At 57.5% G+C, this 15367-nt stretch overlaps 1 protein-coding gene across 9 annotated transcripts in view; it reads left to right on the top strand.

Annotated features, from left to right (window-relative positions):
* The window catches only part of Bahcc1 (BAH domain and coiled-coil containing 1), a 58423-nt gene that overhangs the window by 39468 nt on the left and 3588 nt on the right, over nt 1–15367 (top strand). For 4 of the 9 annotated variants that reach the window (XM_029561237.1, XM_029561234.1, XM_029561257.1 and 1 more), the window contains exons 10-24: nt 586–1401; nt 5136–5338; nt 5472–5608; nt 6127–6255; nt 8731–8845; nt 9867–10155; nt 10790–10972; nt 11052–11350; nt 11557–11664; nt 11744–12093; nt 12187–12262; nt 12398–12506; nt 13093–13212; nt 13333–13506; nt 13661–14847. In XM_029561237.1, coding sequence (XP_029417097.1) covers nt 586–1401; nt 5136–5338; nt 5472–5608; nt 6127–6255; nt 8731–8845; nt 9867–10155; nt 10790–10972; nt 11052–11350; nt 11557–11664; nt 11744–12093; nt 12187–12262; nt 12398–12506; nt 13093–13212; nt 13333–13506; nt 13661–14847 — 4295 coding nt within the window. The remainder of the gene's footprint in view (nt 1–585; nt 1402–5135; nt 5339–5471; nt 5609–6126; nt 6256–8730; nt 8846–9866; nt 10156–10789; nt 10973–11051; nt 11351–11556; nt 11665–11743; nt 12094–12186; nt 12263–12397; nt 12507–13092; nt 13213–13332; nt 13507–13660; nt 14848–15367) is intronic. The other 5 variants (XM_029561249.1, XM_029561248.1, XM_029561258.1 and 2 more) reach the window with 4 other exon arrangements.

Here is a 15367-nt window from a genome sequence, read left to right as displayed (position 1 = left end):
TTTAGCAAAGCCGAGCATGGGGACATCTTCACTGTCTGGTGCCAAAGATACAGCCTGCCCTGGCCTGAGGCAAGATGTGGCAGCCAGTACTGGGGTCTTGGGTCTGCCGCCTACCAGCTCCCCAACAGCCTGTGATTTTCTCTGGATCAGACTGAGCACTTTGGAAACCCATGTGGTGAACATAAAGCCTGTCCCAATTCCACAATGAGGAAACTGAGCCAGCAGAGGTTTTGTGTTTGAGTTTGAATTTTTTGGTTTTTTTTTTTTGTCCATTGCAGTTAATGGGGCATGATGCCTCTGACACACTGCTGGCTTGTTTTAGTTAAGGAAAAACCCCAATTCAAGCCTCATGGTTTAAAAGCCCCTCTTTCCTGGATGACCACACCAGAGATGGCCCTGGGTTCCCTGACTAGGAAAGGGACTGGCACTGTGGCATCACTTCCTGCTGCCCATCAGCATAGTGTGGTTCCCATCCCTGCCTCTCCAGATCTACAAGCCAGGAAGCCTCCATCTTCCACTCTGTAATGGGGTCATGCTTCCTCAATTGCTCCCCAGCCTGTTCCTGACGTGTGCCTTCTTTCACAGACCTGCCTCCAGGATTGAACCCCACAGCTGGCATGGGCTTCTCCTCCCTCCCCTCAGATGTGCACTCCTCTGACCTCCCGGACCCCCAAACTATGCAAACCACCACCCCAGGGACCCGGTCTGAGCCCACAAGGACGTTCCTGCCTGGGGAGCCACCTCCCTGCAGCCCCAGGAACCTAGAGGAGCCTAGGCTGCTCTCAGAGGCCAGGGAGGCCACTGAGGACCTTGCCATTGTACCCCACTCCATCAAGCGGGGATCCCCGGGAAAGGCAGAGGACCCCAGCCCACTTGAGGGGCTACGAGCACTGAGATTCGGAGCCCTCCTCGTGGAAGAGGGCACCGAAGCCACTGACCAGACTAATTCTACTCAGGGAGGGGTGCAAGAGGAGGAGACTGGGGAGCAGGGGCTGCCACAGCCCCCTTCAGGGGGCGCCCCACAAGCACTGGAACAGGAAACAGGGAGCCCAGTTGCCCTGGATGAGGATGAAGGCACACAGCAGGCCCCTGATACAGCCCAGCTTCAGGAGGATGAAGTGCAGCTGGCGGAAAGTAGGGGGTGCTCAGAGGCAGACTGGGGGGCTCCCAGCCACAGCCACCCATTCAGAGCACTGCCAGGCTTGGACGCCTTGGTGGCTGCCACTGTGGACCTGGGCGACCTGCCTAACATCAGCCTGCCAGACCCTCAGACCCCAGCAGCCTCCATGCCCCCCAGCACAGCCCTCCTGCCCCGTAGCTCAGGGATTCATGGAATTGCCCTGCTCAGCGAGCTGGCTGACCTGGAGATCCAACGGCAGAAGAGCGAGCTCACGGTGCAAGGTAAGCCTTGGCTACAGTAGCCTTCCCTGGGATCCTGTGAGCTGGACCCTCAGGTTTGTTCAGGGTCAGACAGACAGACAGGCTGGCTTAGTTGTCCCTGAAGTAAGGAAAACCCCAGGGAGAAGGTCTTCCTGCCCCACAAGGGTCCTCTTCCATGGAAGTCAAAGGCAGGCATGCCAGCCTGTGCAGGATCTACTCCAGCCTGGTGGAGCTACCCAGTCCTGGGTAGGACATTTGGATCTAGGCCCACCCCTCTATGGAGGGTTCATACCATTGAGTGTCAAGGGCAGTGCTTGGTGTACTGTCTCCATTTCAAGTAGGAGATGTCAAGGCCTAAGGCAGGAAAAGTTAGACGGAAAGGGACCAGAAAGCTGCAGTCTGTTGCCTTGCTAGGGCAGGTGGCACTAGACTGGGATCAGCTGAATCCCCAGACCTCAGAGCTCCCATATACCATATACCAGGGCTAGGGCTATGGCTGCAGGATTTCCTGCTTCAGGCTGACTTGTGAGACCAAAAGTTCCTTGGCTCACCTAGCCAGACACCCAAGAATTCCCAAGATGTGTATGGTAGGATGGAGGAGACCTGGAGCCAGAGCTGTCTGTACCCAGCAGGGAGACCCCACACAACTCCCTGCTACCCCTGTTCTTAAAGCTCCCTCCCCACTACCAGAGAAACATCAGCTTCCCTTGAGACCCCAAAGGAAGCTCCTCCCACTGAGGAGCACCTCGGCCGGCCATTGTACAGCAGGGTATTTATAGCAAGAACTAGCAGAGTCCTTGGGGCTCAGCCTTGTTTTCTCAGTGCTTAAAACTCTCACTGCCCTGTGCCTTTGTGCTGGAAAGGGGTAGTGAATGTTCTTGTAAAGCTAATTTCCCTGACGGCCCCTGTCTGGCCTCTGTCTTCCTCGGCCCGAGCTGGGGTGAGGGAGGGGGGCTGCAGGGTAGTGTGGCTTCAGACCCACCCTGTCAGGAGTCATGGGGATGGACAGTGCCAGGAAGTGCTGGCCAGCCCGCTGGCCTGCACACAGGGGAACAACCCAGGAACCCTGACTGGTGTGGGCTCCCAGCTGGACCCCCACCGAGGCCCTCACGAGCCTCCAGACCGTGTGTGTCAGAGCAATGTGGGGCACCCAGGGTCAGGGCCAAGCTGCCAGGGCCTCCCATGTGAGGGGTGCACCAACAGTATGAGGGGAGCACCAGTTGGATGCCAGGCACCATATGTGTGTGTACCACACAGCCTGTGAATACCAGCAAGACTGGGGCCCATTCATTGAGTAAATACCTTTCAAGGAAGTGGGAGAGGGAAGCACGTCACATAAGCGAATGTGGGTGTTAGAGCTGCCAAACCAAACTGGCTTTAGTCACAGGTGTGATCACAAGAGACAGAGTCCTAGCAACTGCCCCAACCATGTCATGGACCCTTCCTAGAGTAGCCACACTGTACCATTCCCCCAGCCCTGTAATAGGACAGTCCTCAGCCACTGCTAGAACAGTAGCTGTGCTTATAAAGTGCAGTGGCTGCTATGGCTGAAATCAGTCAGATCAGCTTCTTCCACCAAACAATTTAGGAAGAGGGAAAAGTAGGTACTGAGTCAGGTCCAGGGTCCAAGATAACGGGGAGAGACCCTTGGGTTGCCCAGGCCCAGGCCCCAGGTCTGCAAGAGCCATCTGTGCAAAGCCAGGTAGGGGCTACATACCCATGATTTCTAGGGACACTCAGAGCAAAGGAAGGAGCACAGGGGATCTGACAGGGCTCAGCTGACCTGGACTTGCAGGTGGGCCTCCCTGATTGGTGGTAGAGGAAGACTGAGAATCTACAGGCTAGGTCTCCCATGGTGGAGATCTGGGCCAGAAATGTTTGGGCGTCTGCCAGCTGCCCTTCCAGGTACCTTCTGGCACTACAGAAGCAACCCTTGGAGGAGACTGTTCCTCAGTCCTCTGGCTTTACCCTGCATTGGGCATACCCCCCGACCTCATGTATTTGACAAGGATACTGGTTCATCACTTTGTGGGGAGCCCTTGTACTGGGCTTTGTTGCATTTTTCTTCTGACTAGATTCAGGGGGTACATTTTTGGTAGGGTTCCAGGACACCTGTCAACTGTCAGGAGGTTTGAGATTTTGATTGGGTTGGCTGTGTTCCCTCTGGTCTATATGGTGCACAGCTCCTTCCACCTGCCCCTTGGTAATTCAGAGCCTGGTGCAGAGGTTGTGATGCTGTAGAGGCCTCTTCCTCTACACACACAAGTGCAGGCACACACACATACACACACACACTCTACCCCCTACCATCCACCCTCACCCTCACCCTGCATTGGTCTTCTGACCTCAGTGCCCTTCCTGGTTACAGAGCCATTTTAGATACAATGGTCCATGGCTGTCACTGTTTATTCTGATGACCAAATTGCCGTGGTTTGGCTGGTGGAGCCCATGGGCCAGCTCTGTGTGCTTTTCACATGTCCCTGTTATTCTTTGAGAACTTTCTGGCTTTCGAGACTCATCTTGCAGTCCTCTAGCCCTGGGCTGGGATCAGCTGTGTCTCTGAGGAGGCTCCTTTCCGTCCAGGGAAGAGTGGTACCAGTTCAAGAGAGTGTTGGGGGGCTAGTGTTTGTTGTTTCCTGGTGCCTCATAGGGTACTGTAGCATCCACGTAGACGAACCTGGACTCCTGGCTTGCTCCTCTGACCCTTCGTAGATGTCATTGGATCAGCCCAGGCATGTCCGGTCCTTCACAGGGTCTGTATTGGCGGTCTCTTCCCTCAATGGCTGTCACTCTGCTGGCCTCACACTGGCTCAATCCTCCCGGCTTTTCTTCTGTGGTTAGCGACCCACAAGGGTAGCTTATAGCATACCTGCACTGTGTCTTACTTTTTTAATGCTATTTTATCGAGTTTTTAATGCATTTTATACAATAGATCTTAATCAAATGCTCCTTGCTCTTGAGTCCCCAAATGACCCTTGCATACCTAGTACCCTCTACTACCTACCCTAGGGCCAGAGCATGCTGGGAGTTTCTCTCCCTGGGTATGCCTTGGGAAAGAGAAAAGTCCAGGAGTTGCCCATTACTGCTTTGGGGCGTTGGGAGGGTGGAGAGGAGGGGAGAGCATGGTGACAGATCACAGTGCCCCAAGGAGAGATTATGAACTGTGACTGGTCCTTCAAGAACAGGGGACGAGGGGCCTGAAGCTGAACTCTGGGCCAGGGTTGGCCTCCACCACCCAGACCCCCCTGGTCCTTTTCACAAGTAATAGTGGTGACTATCCCACCCTTTTGTCAACCATCCACCTCCCTGTAGTCCCTGCTGCCTGGATATTACACATGCTAGTGGGAGAGTGGACAGGTAGTGGGTAACTCTTAGCTGCTTGTAACTATAAACCAGGCTCTAGAACAGTTGCATGGGCCTAGGATTCAGGAAACACTGGTCTGCCGGATTTTTCACTTGGTTCATAGCAGAAATCTCGGTGTCCTCTCTTCGATTCCTAGCATATAGAAAGCAGGTACACACCTACTGGCCGTGGCTTCTGGAAGCTCTACCTAGCTACTGACTTCTACTCCTGCACTGTGGCCTAGAGAGAATCTCCCAAGTTGTAGCCTGGCAGGCAGACTCTTCCCTGTGGTCTGACCCTGGGTCCTCATAGCCTGGGGACCTGGACAGCTCAGGGCTGGAGCTGTGCTGGGAAAGGGCAGACATAAAGACCTCTTTGAGGGACAGTGTGTGACCCAAGCCTGTCCCTCCAGCAGAGGATGAAGACGTGCTGGCCTTCAATCTGCAGCACCTTGCCACGCTAGCCACAGCCTGGTCCCTGGTGGAAGCTGCCAGCCTGGACAGTTCAGTCACCTCACTGCAGCCCCCAGCTGCTGACCCAGGCAGCTGTCCCAGGCTCACCCCTCGAATGCAGATCTTGCAGCGCAAGGACACCTGGGCCCCCAAAACCAAGCCTGTGAGTGCATGTCCTGCCACCACACTGCCCAGTGCCATGACAGGGTTGGGGAAACCTGCATGCCTGGACTCCCTCCCACCAGCCCACCCTGAGGCCCTGGCACAACTCTCAGGCTGCTAACCTTTGCACACAGGTGTGCCCTCTGAAAGCTGCCATTGACCGGCTAGACACACAGGAAGTGGAAATGCGCATGCAGCTGGCAGAGCTGCAGCGACGCTACAAGGAGAAGCAGCGGGAGCTTGCACGCCTGCAGCGCAGACATGACCATGAGTATGCCCGGGTGGGGCCAGCACAGAGGGAGGTGCTGTAAGGCGGTTTCTGGACCCAGCATTTCTCAGAGCTGGTAGTGCTCTTGAGACCTGGGAACCCAGAGAGGCAAAGTCTGGGTGAAAGAAGCAGCCACCAGAGGCCAGTTGAGGGAGAGGCCTGTCCACAAGGGTGGGGTAAGGGGGATGGTGGCCAAAGGGAGTATGGGTGTAGCTAAGGGCTGGGGGGCTCCACGGAGCTGGGAGCTGCTCCAGAGGCAGACGAAAACTCACAGCAGCAGCCGGGCAGTGGGCTCTCCCTGGCCAGTGTGTACAAGGCAGGGCAGGTAGGGACAGGGTGCGGGACAGTTAGCGCCGCGGGCATTGGCAGCAGGCCCTAGCTGAGTCTTACCCTCAGCTTGCACTTTAGGAGCACTATTCTTGCCCCCAGCACCCCTCAGCAGGGCAGTGACCTCTGCTGGGCCTGTTGTGTCCATGGAGGTATGTGTGTAAGTCTCTGACACCCTCTCGTATGGCCTCCAGGAGAGAGGAGAGCTCACGGAGTCCTGCACGGCGGGGACCTGGCAGGCCGAGGAAGCGCAAACACTCCAACTCGCTGTCCACCCTGCGTCCTGGAGGCCAGCTCACCAGGAATGATGGCAAGAAAGCCAAGTGAGTCTGGGGTGTGGGGACGGGCAGAAGGACATAGATGGGCACGGAAGGTCACAGCTCACCTCTGGCTTCAGGGGCTGCTGGCTCTCTGCATACCATGTCTAAACTCCGAGTGGGTCCCCTTCTAAAACTCGGGGCCTTGACAAGTGTCTAGCAGACAGATCCCTGCTGGGGGCTGGCACCATTCAGTACAGACACCCCCTCCCCATGCATGGGAAGCCACAGCCTAGGCTTGGCTACGCTAGCTCAGGGAACCTGGCTGTGGCCAGGACCATGGCATCACCCCACCAGAGCCACCGGCCAGCCCTGGCCCCTTGTGTGCAAGGCGGAGTTGCGTCAAAGGCTCTTTATCTGCACTGTATAAAGTCGTTGGTCACGCTGCGCTGCTGCTCACGGCTGCTGCGCGATGTTATTATCCATTACCCGCCCGGCGCAGTCGTTGGCGCACTCCCGGGCCGGGTATAATTGTCCTTCTCGGCTACAAATTGCCTCTCCCGGCAGGCCCATTTGCATAAATCCTCCGAGCTCCTCCAAACACGATTGGCGCGCGCGCGTGTGCACTGCATCAATCCTGATGATTTGGTAATAATAGTTAAATCGGCACTAAATGGTTCCTTCAATTAAGACAGAGGCAAAAAATTAATCTCAGGGCTTTATGTCACAAAACATTAGCAAATGCAGAGAAGGTTACAGGGCGGGGGGGGTGTTCGTGGGCTGCAGGGGATGGCACCATATGGCTGGGGGCCTCACGGAGAAGTCCCTTGGGCCCCTCCCAGGTGTCACCCAGCAGGGGGCTCCCTTGAGAACCAGTCAGCAGCCTAGGGCTGCTGAACCGGACAGGGCCACTAGAGGTTGAGGTCTGGCGAGGGTATTGGGGTGCTGTCAGAAGGCAGTAATGTACCTCCAAACCTCACCCTGGCAGGCCCCGGCCACTCTGCCCATGCTGTACTCTACCCCAAATCCCAGCAAGGAAGCTTGACCCATGATCACCTCGCCCCCAAGTTCACCTATGACCCAGAGAAGCCAGTGGCCTCAGAGCAGGCAAGGAGCTAAGACCAAAGTTCATGTCTCCCACTGATCTCCCCACCTCCAGCTCATGTCACCACTCTAACCTTACTCCAGGACCCAGTGGGGGCAACAGGACTTGGGCAGAAAGGCTGGGCCTCCTCCCTCCATGCAGGAAGTGGGAGGCCAGGCGAGGTGGCAGGAAGTCGGGGCAAGGAGGCTCCCAGAGCTGCAGGGGCTTCCTGTCTCAGAGGCCCAGCTTCCTCGCTGGACAGGAAGGTGGGGAGGCATCTGGCCATAGAAGACCAAGGCCAGACCAGGCCCTCGGTCCCCAGCTGCCGCTCCTTTTCATGAGTGCTCAGTTCCCTTCTGCCTGTTGGAGGCAGGGTGAAGGGTAGAAACCAGCCCCCAGCCCCTGCCCAGCTGTGGGCAGGCAGATAATACCTTGGTGTTGATTCCCTCTTGGGAAGTAGAGCTAGGAAGGAAATGAAATCACTGGGACATCTGAGAGACAGGAGTTTGCCCACAGGGCATGAGGGTAGAGGGAGAGGGGGGATCAGCAGTTTCCACAGTAACTGCTTGGCCCTGTTGGCCCCTGACCTAGCTTCAGCCTAAAGGAGATAACTTATTCATGGTACACAGGGAAACTGAGGCTAAGCCTCAGAAGCTCCCCTGGTCCCTTCTAGATCAAGGGCCTGGCCCCCTAGTGAGACTCCTGAAGTCTGGGAAGGAGAGTTTGCCTTCGTCTGCCTACTGTCCCCCGCCCCCCGTTTAGCCGTGGACCCTATTCCTGTGCAGTTGCCCTAGTGTCCTTTGTTCTTAGTCTTAGTGTCTAGTCATCTTTTTTCCCCCCAAAGACAAGGTCTGGCCATGTATCCCAGACTGACCTCATATGGTACGTTTTCCTGCTTCAGCCCTCTGAGTGCTGGGATTACAGGTGTGCACTATCCCAATGGCCAAACCCAGACCAGTGTGATTCCCCACCCCAACCCCACAGACAGGAGCCCATATTCTTCCATATACCTGGTGGAAAGACCTGTGCCCAATCTTGACTCCCAAGCACTGGGCTACCTCTCAGGGAGCCAGTATCCTCCCCAGTCCCCAGGTCCCTCTGCCTGGGGTCTAGGTCACTAGTTATATCTAGACACCCCAAAGGCATTCCCTCCCAGGAGAGAGAAAGGATGAGTTGGGAGGGAAGAGATATCCTATTTCTAGGAAAGTCTCTCTGAGGATGATCAGGGCCTGGTAGTCAGCAGGCAGAAGGGTCTGTCCAGGAGGCAGGTACCCAGGGGAGCTCAGTACTGGCCAGACACCCCCAGGGTTTGCTCTCAGCCGATGAGGCAGGAGGCTGTCCTTTGCACACCGTCGCCTCCTTAGGACATACCACAGGGACTGTTGGAGGGGTTTTGGTGCCTAGATTGTACTGTTGTGCCTCTGCCTGCTCCATATCCACCACCACTTTGCTCCCAGGACTGTGCGTGCCAGTCTGAGTCTACTGTGTGCTGAGCTTCGGGGTGACGAGCCCACAAGAAAGCGAAACAAACTAGAAAAGAGCGTCTATGCGGGCCTGCAGACGGCTGCCTCGGTGAGTCTCCAGGTCTCTCCACCCTCACTTCAGGTGGGTGTGATGCATGAGATGTTGGATATGGGTACCAGGCGTTAAGCCCAAGTGAGTCAACCAGGGTTTGGATATGATTTTAGTGCCTTGGTCAAAGGAAAGAGAGCCCTGAACACACAGCTGTAGTAACCAAGGGCTGTTTCCCCAAGGGCACACGCAGCAGGTCTCCTGTGAGGCCTTGTTTATCACTTGCTGCCTTTGTCCCTCCCCTTCCTCTCATTCCAGAAGGAAAGCTGTGTAGGTAGCGTGCTGAGGACAGGAATACGTGCCAGAGTGCCATGCTCTGAGCTCTGTGTTCACAGTGCCAGGTGTAATCCTGGTGGGTCCTTCCGCCCTTCCCATCCTCCAAGGTCCTGGGCCAGACCAAGCCGATTGCCATTCAGCCTGTCTCCTTTTGTGTCAAGAGGCCAGTCAGTCTTTTTCCTTTTTTTTTTGTCTCCTTACATAGCCCTGACTGCCCTAGAACTTGTCATATAAACCAAAGCTAACCTTGAACTTGCAGCCATCCTCCTGCCTCTGTCTCTCAAGTGCTACAGGCAGGCAGGAAACTGGCCTTTCTGCCAAAGGCACTCCTCATTTTTAAATTTATTTTTTATTTTATGTGGATGAGGCGTGTAAGTGCATCATGAACAGGTACTGAAGCTACAGGCGGCTGTGAGCCCCCATGTGGGTGCTAGGAACCAAACCCAGGTCCTCTGCCAGAGCAGCCAGTGCCCTTAACCGCTGAGCCAGTACCTAACCATGACACCCATAGCCTTCCCACCCTTGGGCTCTGATCCTCCACCCTCAGTTGACTAGAAAGGGTAGGGTGGACAGGTGGGGTGTTTGCCCCAGGGGGCAGCCCTGTGTCCTAGGCCAGATGTCCTCAGTCCCTTTTCAGGGCAAGTCCCCAGGGGTGCCACTGTCTGGGCTCCACATCGACAGGGAAACACAGGCCAGGGGTTGTGACTCAATCCACGCCTGAGGGGCAGCTCTCTCCCATTTGCAGGAGAAGGTGCGATGCAAGAGGAGCAGTGGCCAGGCAGAGCTGTCGTCTTCAGTGGACCACAAGGTGGCCCACCTGAAGCCGAAGGTCAAGAACACGGGGTTGCCTGCTGGCCTCAGCGCCTTCCAGCGCAAAGAGGCCACCCCAGGTGGGCGCATCCGGAAGAAATTGTCCAGAGCCAAGAGTGTCAAGGTGTCTGGAGCAGTGCAGCACCCACACCCTGATGGGGATGGTGGCAGGGAGATGCCCAAGTTCCCGCCTCAGCCCGCAGTGACTGTGGCACATGAGGCAGGCAAGTTGGTATGAGTGACCCCAGCCAGGGCCATGGTCTCCTGGGGGCTGAAGGAGGGATACACAGAGGCTGTGGCCACCACTGGAACCAGGTGCAGTTTGCGAAGTGGGACAGATCCAGGGACGACGGGCAGAGAAGGGAGCCCTTGTCCCCAGGTCAGGTCCTGCCTAGGGCAGAAAGAAGCCTTAGACACACCCTGGCAAGCAGGTTAAAAATAACCTCTCTTCACCTCTGCCCTGCAACATCCCGCAGGCTGCTGGGGTATCTCTTCCTTCCGTGGCAGACAAGTCCAGAAACAGCCTGGAAAAATAGACATTTCCTTTCTCCCTTACCCCCCTCCGGGGTCAGAGGCTAAGGGAGAACAAAGGGAAGAGCTTTGGGCAGGAAGCCAGGGGCCAGCTGGGCCAGAGGATGCAGAGAGGGAGGAGGAGGGACTCTCCAGAGAGGAGCCCAGTCCTGCAAGTTGGGGCTGCAAAAAGAAACCCTGTTCTCATCCCTTACCAAACACCATTCAGACCCCAGCTTCCCACCCCTCCAGAGCATCTCAGAGGGTCTCCATTAGCCATCCTTCCCAGACCCACCCCAAATAGCTACATTCAACACCCATCACCAAGTCCCCTCTGCTGTCCCCCAGGCAGTGACTATGACAGTGAGGATTGCCAGGCACTCCTGGGGACAGAGGCAGGTCCCAGGGAACCTGGACTGTTGCTGCACCCAGGGGCCAGTGTGGCGACGCTGGGACCCTCACCCTCCTCCGTGGTCAAGATGGAAGCCAACCAGAAGGCCAAGAAGAAGAAGGAGAGGCAGGGCTTGCTAGGTAACCAGGAAGACAGCACAGGCCGGGAACAAGGGCCACACAGCCAGGACTCCAGTGACTGTTTCTCTCCCTCCCACAGGGGCCTGCCGCCTGTCCAGCCCTGAGAGTGAGGTTAAGATCAAGAGGAGGACAGTGAAGGCCAAGGCGGGCACCAAGCTGGAGCGAGCCCCTGGCCGGCGGCCCCCAGGCACACCAGGCAAGAAGGTCAAGGACAAGACAAGGGGTGGCCTGTGCGCAGAGCCGGGGGCTGCCGCCACCAGGGATGCTCTTTTCAGCCCCACCCGGACCTTTGCCTGCCGAGAGGAGGGCAGCAAACTAGCCAGTGAGCGCCTCAAGAGAGCCACACGCAAGAGCACCGTGCTGCAGCCAGTACTGCGGGTAGGCCAGTGGGGTCAGCAGGCACCAGAGTGCTCAGTGGACATCCTGAGGAGGGGCACTAATTGGGAAAGGACTTAGAGAGTCCACAGCTTCTCCTCCTCGCAACCCTAAACCCCCAGTCGGCCTGAGTCACAGCTATGCTGGCCAGGGAGGCTGTTCCAACCCTCCCTCATTTCTGTCCTTCTCCGTCTCCCCTTCCTGAGCAGCGGAAGAATGGGGCGCTGTCCATTGCCCTGTCAGCCCGCAATGCCAAGGCCATCTTGGAGAAGGGCAGGAAGCTGGCAAAGATGAAAAGTGAGACCATCGGCAAGCAGGTAGCAGCCCTCCCTGGCTGGGGACCCAGTGGGGGCCCAGCCCCTCCCAGCTCCCCCCTGACCCCTGTGGCCCACCCAGGGCCAGGGCCGAGCTGTGAGCCGGCTGCTGGAGAGCTTTGCTGTGGAGGATGACTTCGAGTTTGACGATGACAGCAGCTTCTCAGACGAGGAGGGGGAGGAAGAGGAGGCCGGTGTCCAGCTAAGTGTGGAGCAGAGTGCCGCCCTGGGTAAGCAGCATGGGTGTCATCTGCCTGGGAGGGAGTGGTGGCCGGGCCCAGTGGGCCGGGGCCCAGCACTGACACTCTGTCCTTCAGCACGCTCCTGCAGCATCCGCAAGGAGGACCTGCAGGACGGACTGCCTGTGCTGATCCCCAAGGAGGACAGCCTGCTGTATGCAGGCAGTGTCAGGACCCTGCAGCCCCCCGACATGTGAGGCCCGGGTGGGAGGAATGCCTGTGGGCTATAACCTGGTGGGTAGTAAAACTCCTAAAGGCGTCTCAACCTCCCCCTCTGTGCCCCCAGCTACAGCATCGTCATCGAGGGTGAGAGAGGCAACCGCCAACGTATCTATTCGCTGGAGCAGTTGCTGCAGGAGGCAGTAAGGACGGCCCCTGCCTGGGGAGGTGGGCCCAGTGGCTGTTCCCACCACTGAAAGGGTCTTGACTTGGCCCTGCAATGAGCCATGTGGCTAGACGCTGCTGCTCGTAGACTATTCCCCTGCAACTCTCCGCAGGTTCTTGATGTCCGGCCACAATCCAGTCGGTACCTTCCACCTGGTACCCGGGTCTGTGCCTACTGGAGCCAGAAGTCTCGGTGCCTATACCCAGGCAATGTGGTTCGAGGTAAACATACCATTAAACATACCAAAGGCCAACACTGGGGCCATTGTCCTCTGTGACCTACAGAGCTCCAGAGAGGCTGGAACAGGGCATGCCTAGTCCTGCTCTGAATGAGAGGTTGTGGGATAGAGGAGACTCCCGTGTCCACCTAAGCAGAGGAGGCAGAGCAAAGAAAGGACCCCCAAATCCCAGTGCTAGGGTCCCCAAATCTTATCATGTGTGCTCACCAGCTTACCTGGACAAAATTTTCTGACCCTAAGGCAGGGCATGTGGGGCCCTTCAGGGCAGGAGGACTCTTGGCCTGACAGGTGAGTGGACAGTAGGCAAAGGCCTGCTGGACACTCCTGGGAGGATCACAGAGAAACATCCTTGCTCCAGTGTATGTGTGTGGGGGGAGACCAAGACACGTGCGTGCCAGGAGCGGGGGACCAGTGACTACACCACCAGGTGACCAAGGAGGGGTTTACCAGGTTCCCGATGTGGTCAAGTTGCAGAAGTGCCCTGATTCAGCAACCCTGTTGCCCTCCTGTCCACCCCTGCCTTCCTGCCAGCAGGGCTGGCCACATACTAAGGACATGCCCCGTTGCAGGTGCCTCTAGTGATGAGGAAGAGGATCTGGATTCTGTGGTGGTAGAGTTTGATGACGGGGACACAGGCCACATCGCTGTCTCTAACATCAGGCTGCTGCCTCCAGACTTCAAGATCCAGTGTGAGCACCCCAGGACCCCAGCTGGCCCCACCAGCTCTGGAAAGGCTCCTGAGGAGAGGGAAGGGGAGGGGTACCAGTGACCCAGCAGCAGGCCCATGATGAGCTCTGTCCACTCTACAGGTACAGAGCCCTCCCCAGCCCTGCTGGTCTCCGGCAGCTGTCGGAGGACCAAAAAAGCGTCCAACGAGCCTCCCCCACCCAGCGAAGCCCCCACTCCCGGCCAGTCCCCCAAAGCGCAGGATGGTCCCGATTCCAAGACCCCCGGGAAGAAATCTGTCGGCAAAGACAAAGCTGGTATTTGCAGAAGCGCTGAGAACTGGGCAGGGAGGGCCCCTGGGGGTGGGGCCACTGAGAGGCGCATGCGGCCCTGTGGGGTCGGGGAGGGGTGAGTGGAGACAGCTGGGTGGGCGCGGCAGGTACAACTGACTCTACCTGGCTTCCCCCCCAGGCAAAGTCGACCTCCTAACCTCAGGTGCCAAGTCCCCCACGGGGGCCCCAGACCACTTCCTAGGCCGCAGGGGCAGTCCCCTGCTGAGCTGGTCGGCAGTGGCTCAGACCAAGCGGAAGGCAGTGGCTGTGGCGGCGGCAGGTGGCAAAGGGCCGGGGGTGCTGCAGAACCTCTTCCAGCTCAACGGCAGCGCCAAGAAGCTGCGGGCCCGTGAGGCCCTGTTTCCCATGCATAGCATGCCCGCTCCCGTGTTCGGCAACGGCTTCCGAGCTGACTCCTTCAGCAGCCTGGCCAGCTCCTACACGCCCTTCGTTGGAGGGACTGGCGCGGGCCTGCCCGGGGGAGCCCACAAGCTGCTTAGAGCCAAGAAGGTTGAGCGGGCCGAAGCTGAAAAGGCTGAGCGGCGGAGGGCGGGCAGCGAGTTCCTGGTTAAGCTGGACCATGAAGGCGTGACCTCCCCCAAGAACAAGAATTGCAAGGCTTTGCTCACGAGCGACAAGGACTTTGGCCCCAAGCTGGGGCGACCTCTACCCAGCCCCAGCTATGCACATCCAGCCCTTGTGGGCAAGGACAGGAAGGGGCGGGCACCCATGCATCCCCTGCCCATGGGGCTGGCCTTGCGAAAGTACACAGGCCAGACTGAGTACCCACTTCCCTGTGATAGTGACTGTCCCAGCTCCTACTCGGATGAGGATGAGGATGGGCCAGGGCTGGCCACTGGTGTGCCCTCCCGCTTCCTCACCCGTCTGTCCATGTCATCCTCCTCCTCCGGCTCGTCCACATCCTCCTCCTCAGGCTCCATGTCCACCTCCAGCCTCTGCTCGTCAGACAATGAGGATTCCTCCTACAGCTCAGATGACGAGGACCCTGCCCTACTGCTGCAGACCTGTCTCACCCGCCCTGTACCCACCCTCCTGGCCCCACCGGAAGCCCTGCGCTCCAAAGGTGGTAGCCCCCATACCCATGCCCAGCGCTGCTTTCTGTCCAGGGCCGGGGTGGCTGGTGCGGGTACGGGCGCAGGACCCAGCGGTGGCAAATCCAAGCTCAAACGCAAGGAGGCCCTGAGCTTCTCCAAAGCCAAAGAGCTTTCTCGGAGGCAACGGCCGCCTTCCGTGGAAAACCGGCCAAAGATCTCAGCCTTCCTACCTGCCCGTCAGCTCTGGAAGTGGTCGGGGAACCCCACACAGGTAAGCGGCCTGTCTCCCTGGTGCACAGGGAGCCCAGGGGAGCTCATGTCTCCAAAGAAATGGACTTGGCTCTTGCTCCCCCAGACCTCGCATTTCTTTTGTTGATTTTCCTCTCCGCTTTCAAATAAATCGTTTGAAAACCTCCAGGCAAGATAAAAAACTCACCGGTGATCTAACAAGGCAAACAGCCAGCATTGCAGTTTGCCCCTCTGCGGCCTTTGCCTTGCCTGCGTGGTCACACAGACGATCTGCGCAGGCGTGTTTGCTGTGCTGCGCTTTCATGTTGCGGTGACCCTTGGCAATGCTGCCAGCAACTTTCCCTGTTGATACATAAGCTTTGGAAGGTGCAAAAGACACCATTGCCTGAACGTACAAACATACAAACCAGTGTTTGCTCTGTAGGTGGACCTGTGGCTGCTTGCGGGTTTTTCACCCTTTTAAACCGAACTACAGCAAACATCTGCAATTTCTTTCCCTTGTAAACAGCACTGTCGTGAACGTCTCGTACATCTCTCTGCTC

This window comes from Nannospalax galili, unplaced genomic scaffold (genome assembly GCF_000622305.1).
Source record: "Nannospalax galili isolate Female #2095 unplaced genomic scaffold, S.galili_v1.0 scaffold1250, whole genome shotgun sequence".
NCBI classification, from domain to species: domain Eukaryota; kingdom Metazoa; phylum Chordata; class Mammalia; order Rodentia; family Spalacidae; genus Nannospalax; species Nannospalax galili.
The sequence above is the reverse complement of the archived record's forward strand: the minus strand, read 5'-3'. Positions and strand labels throughout refer to the sequence as shown.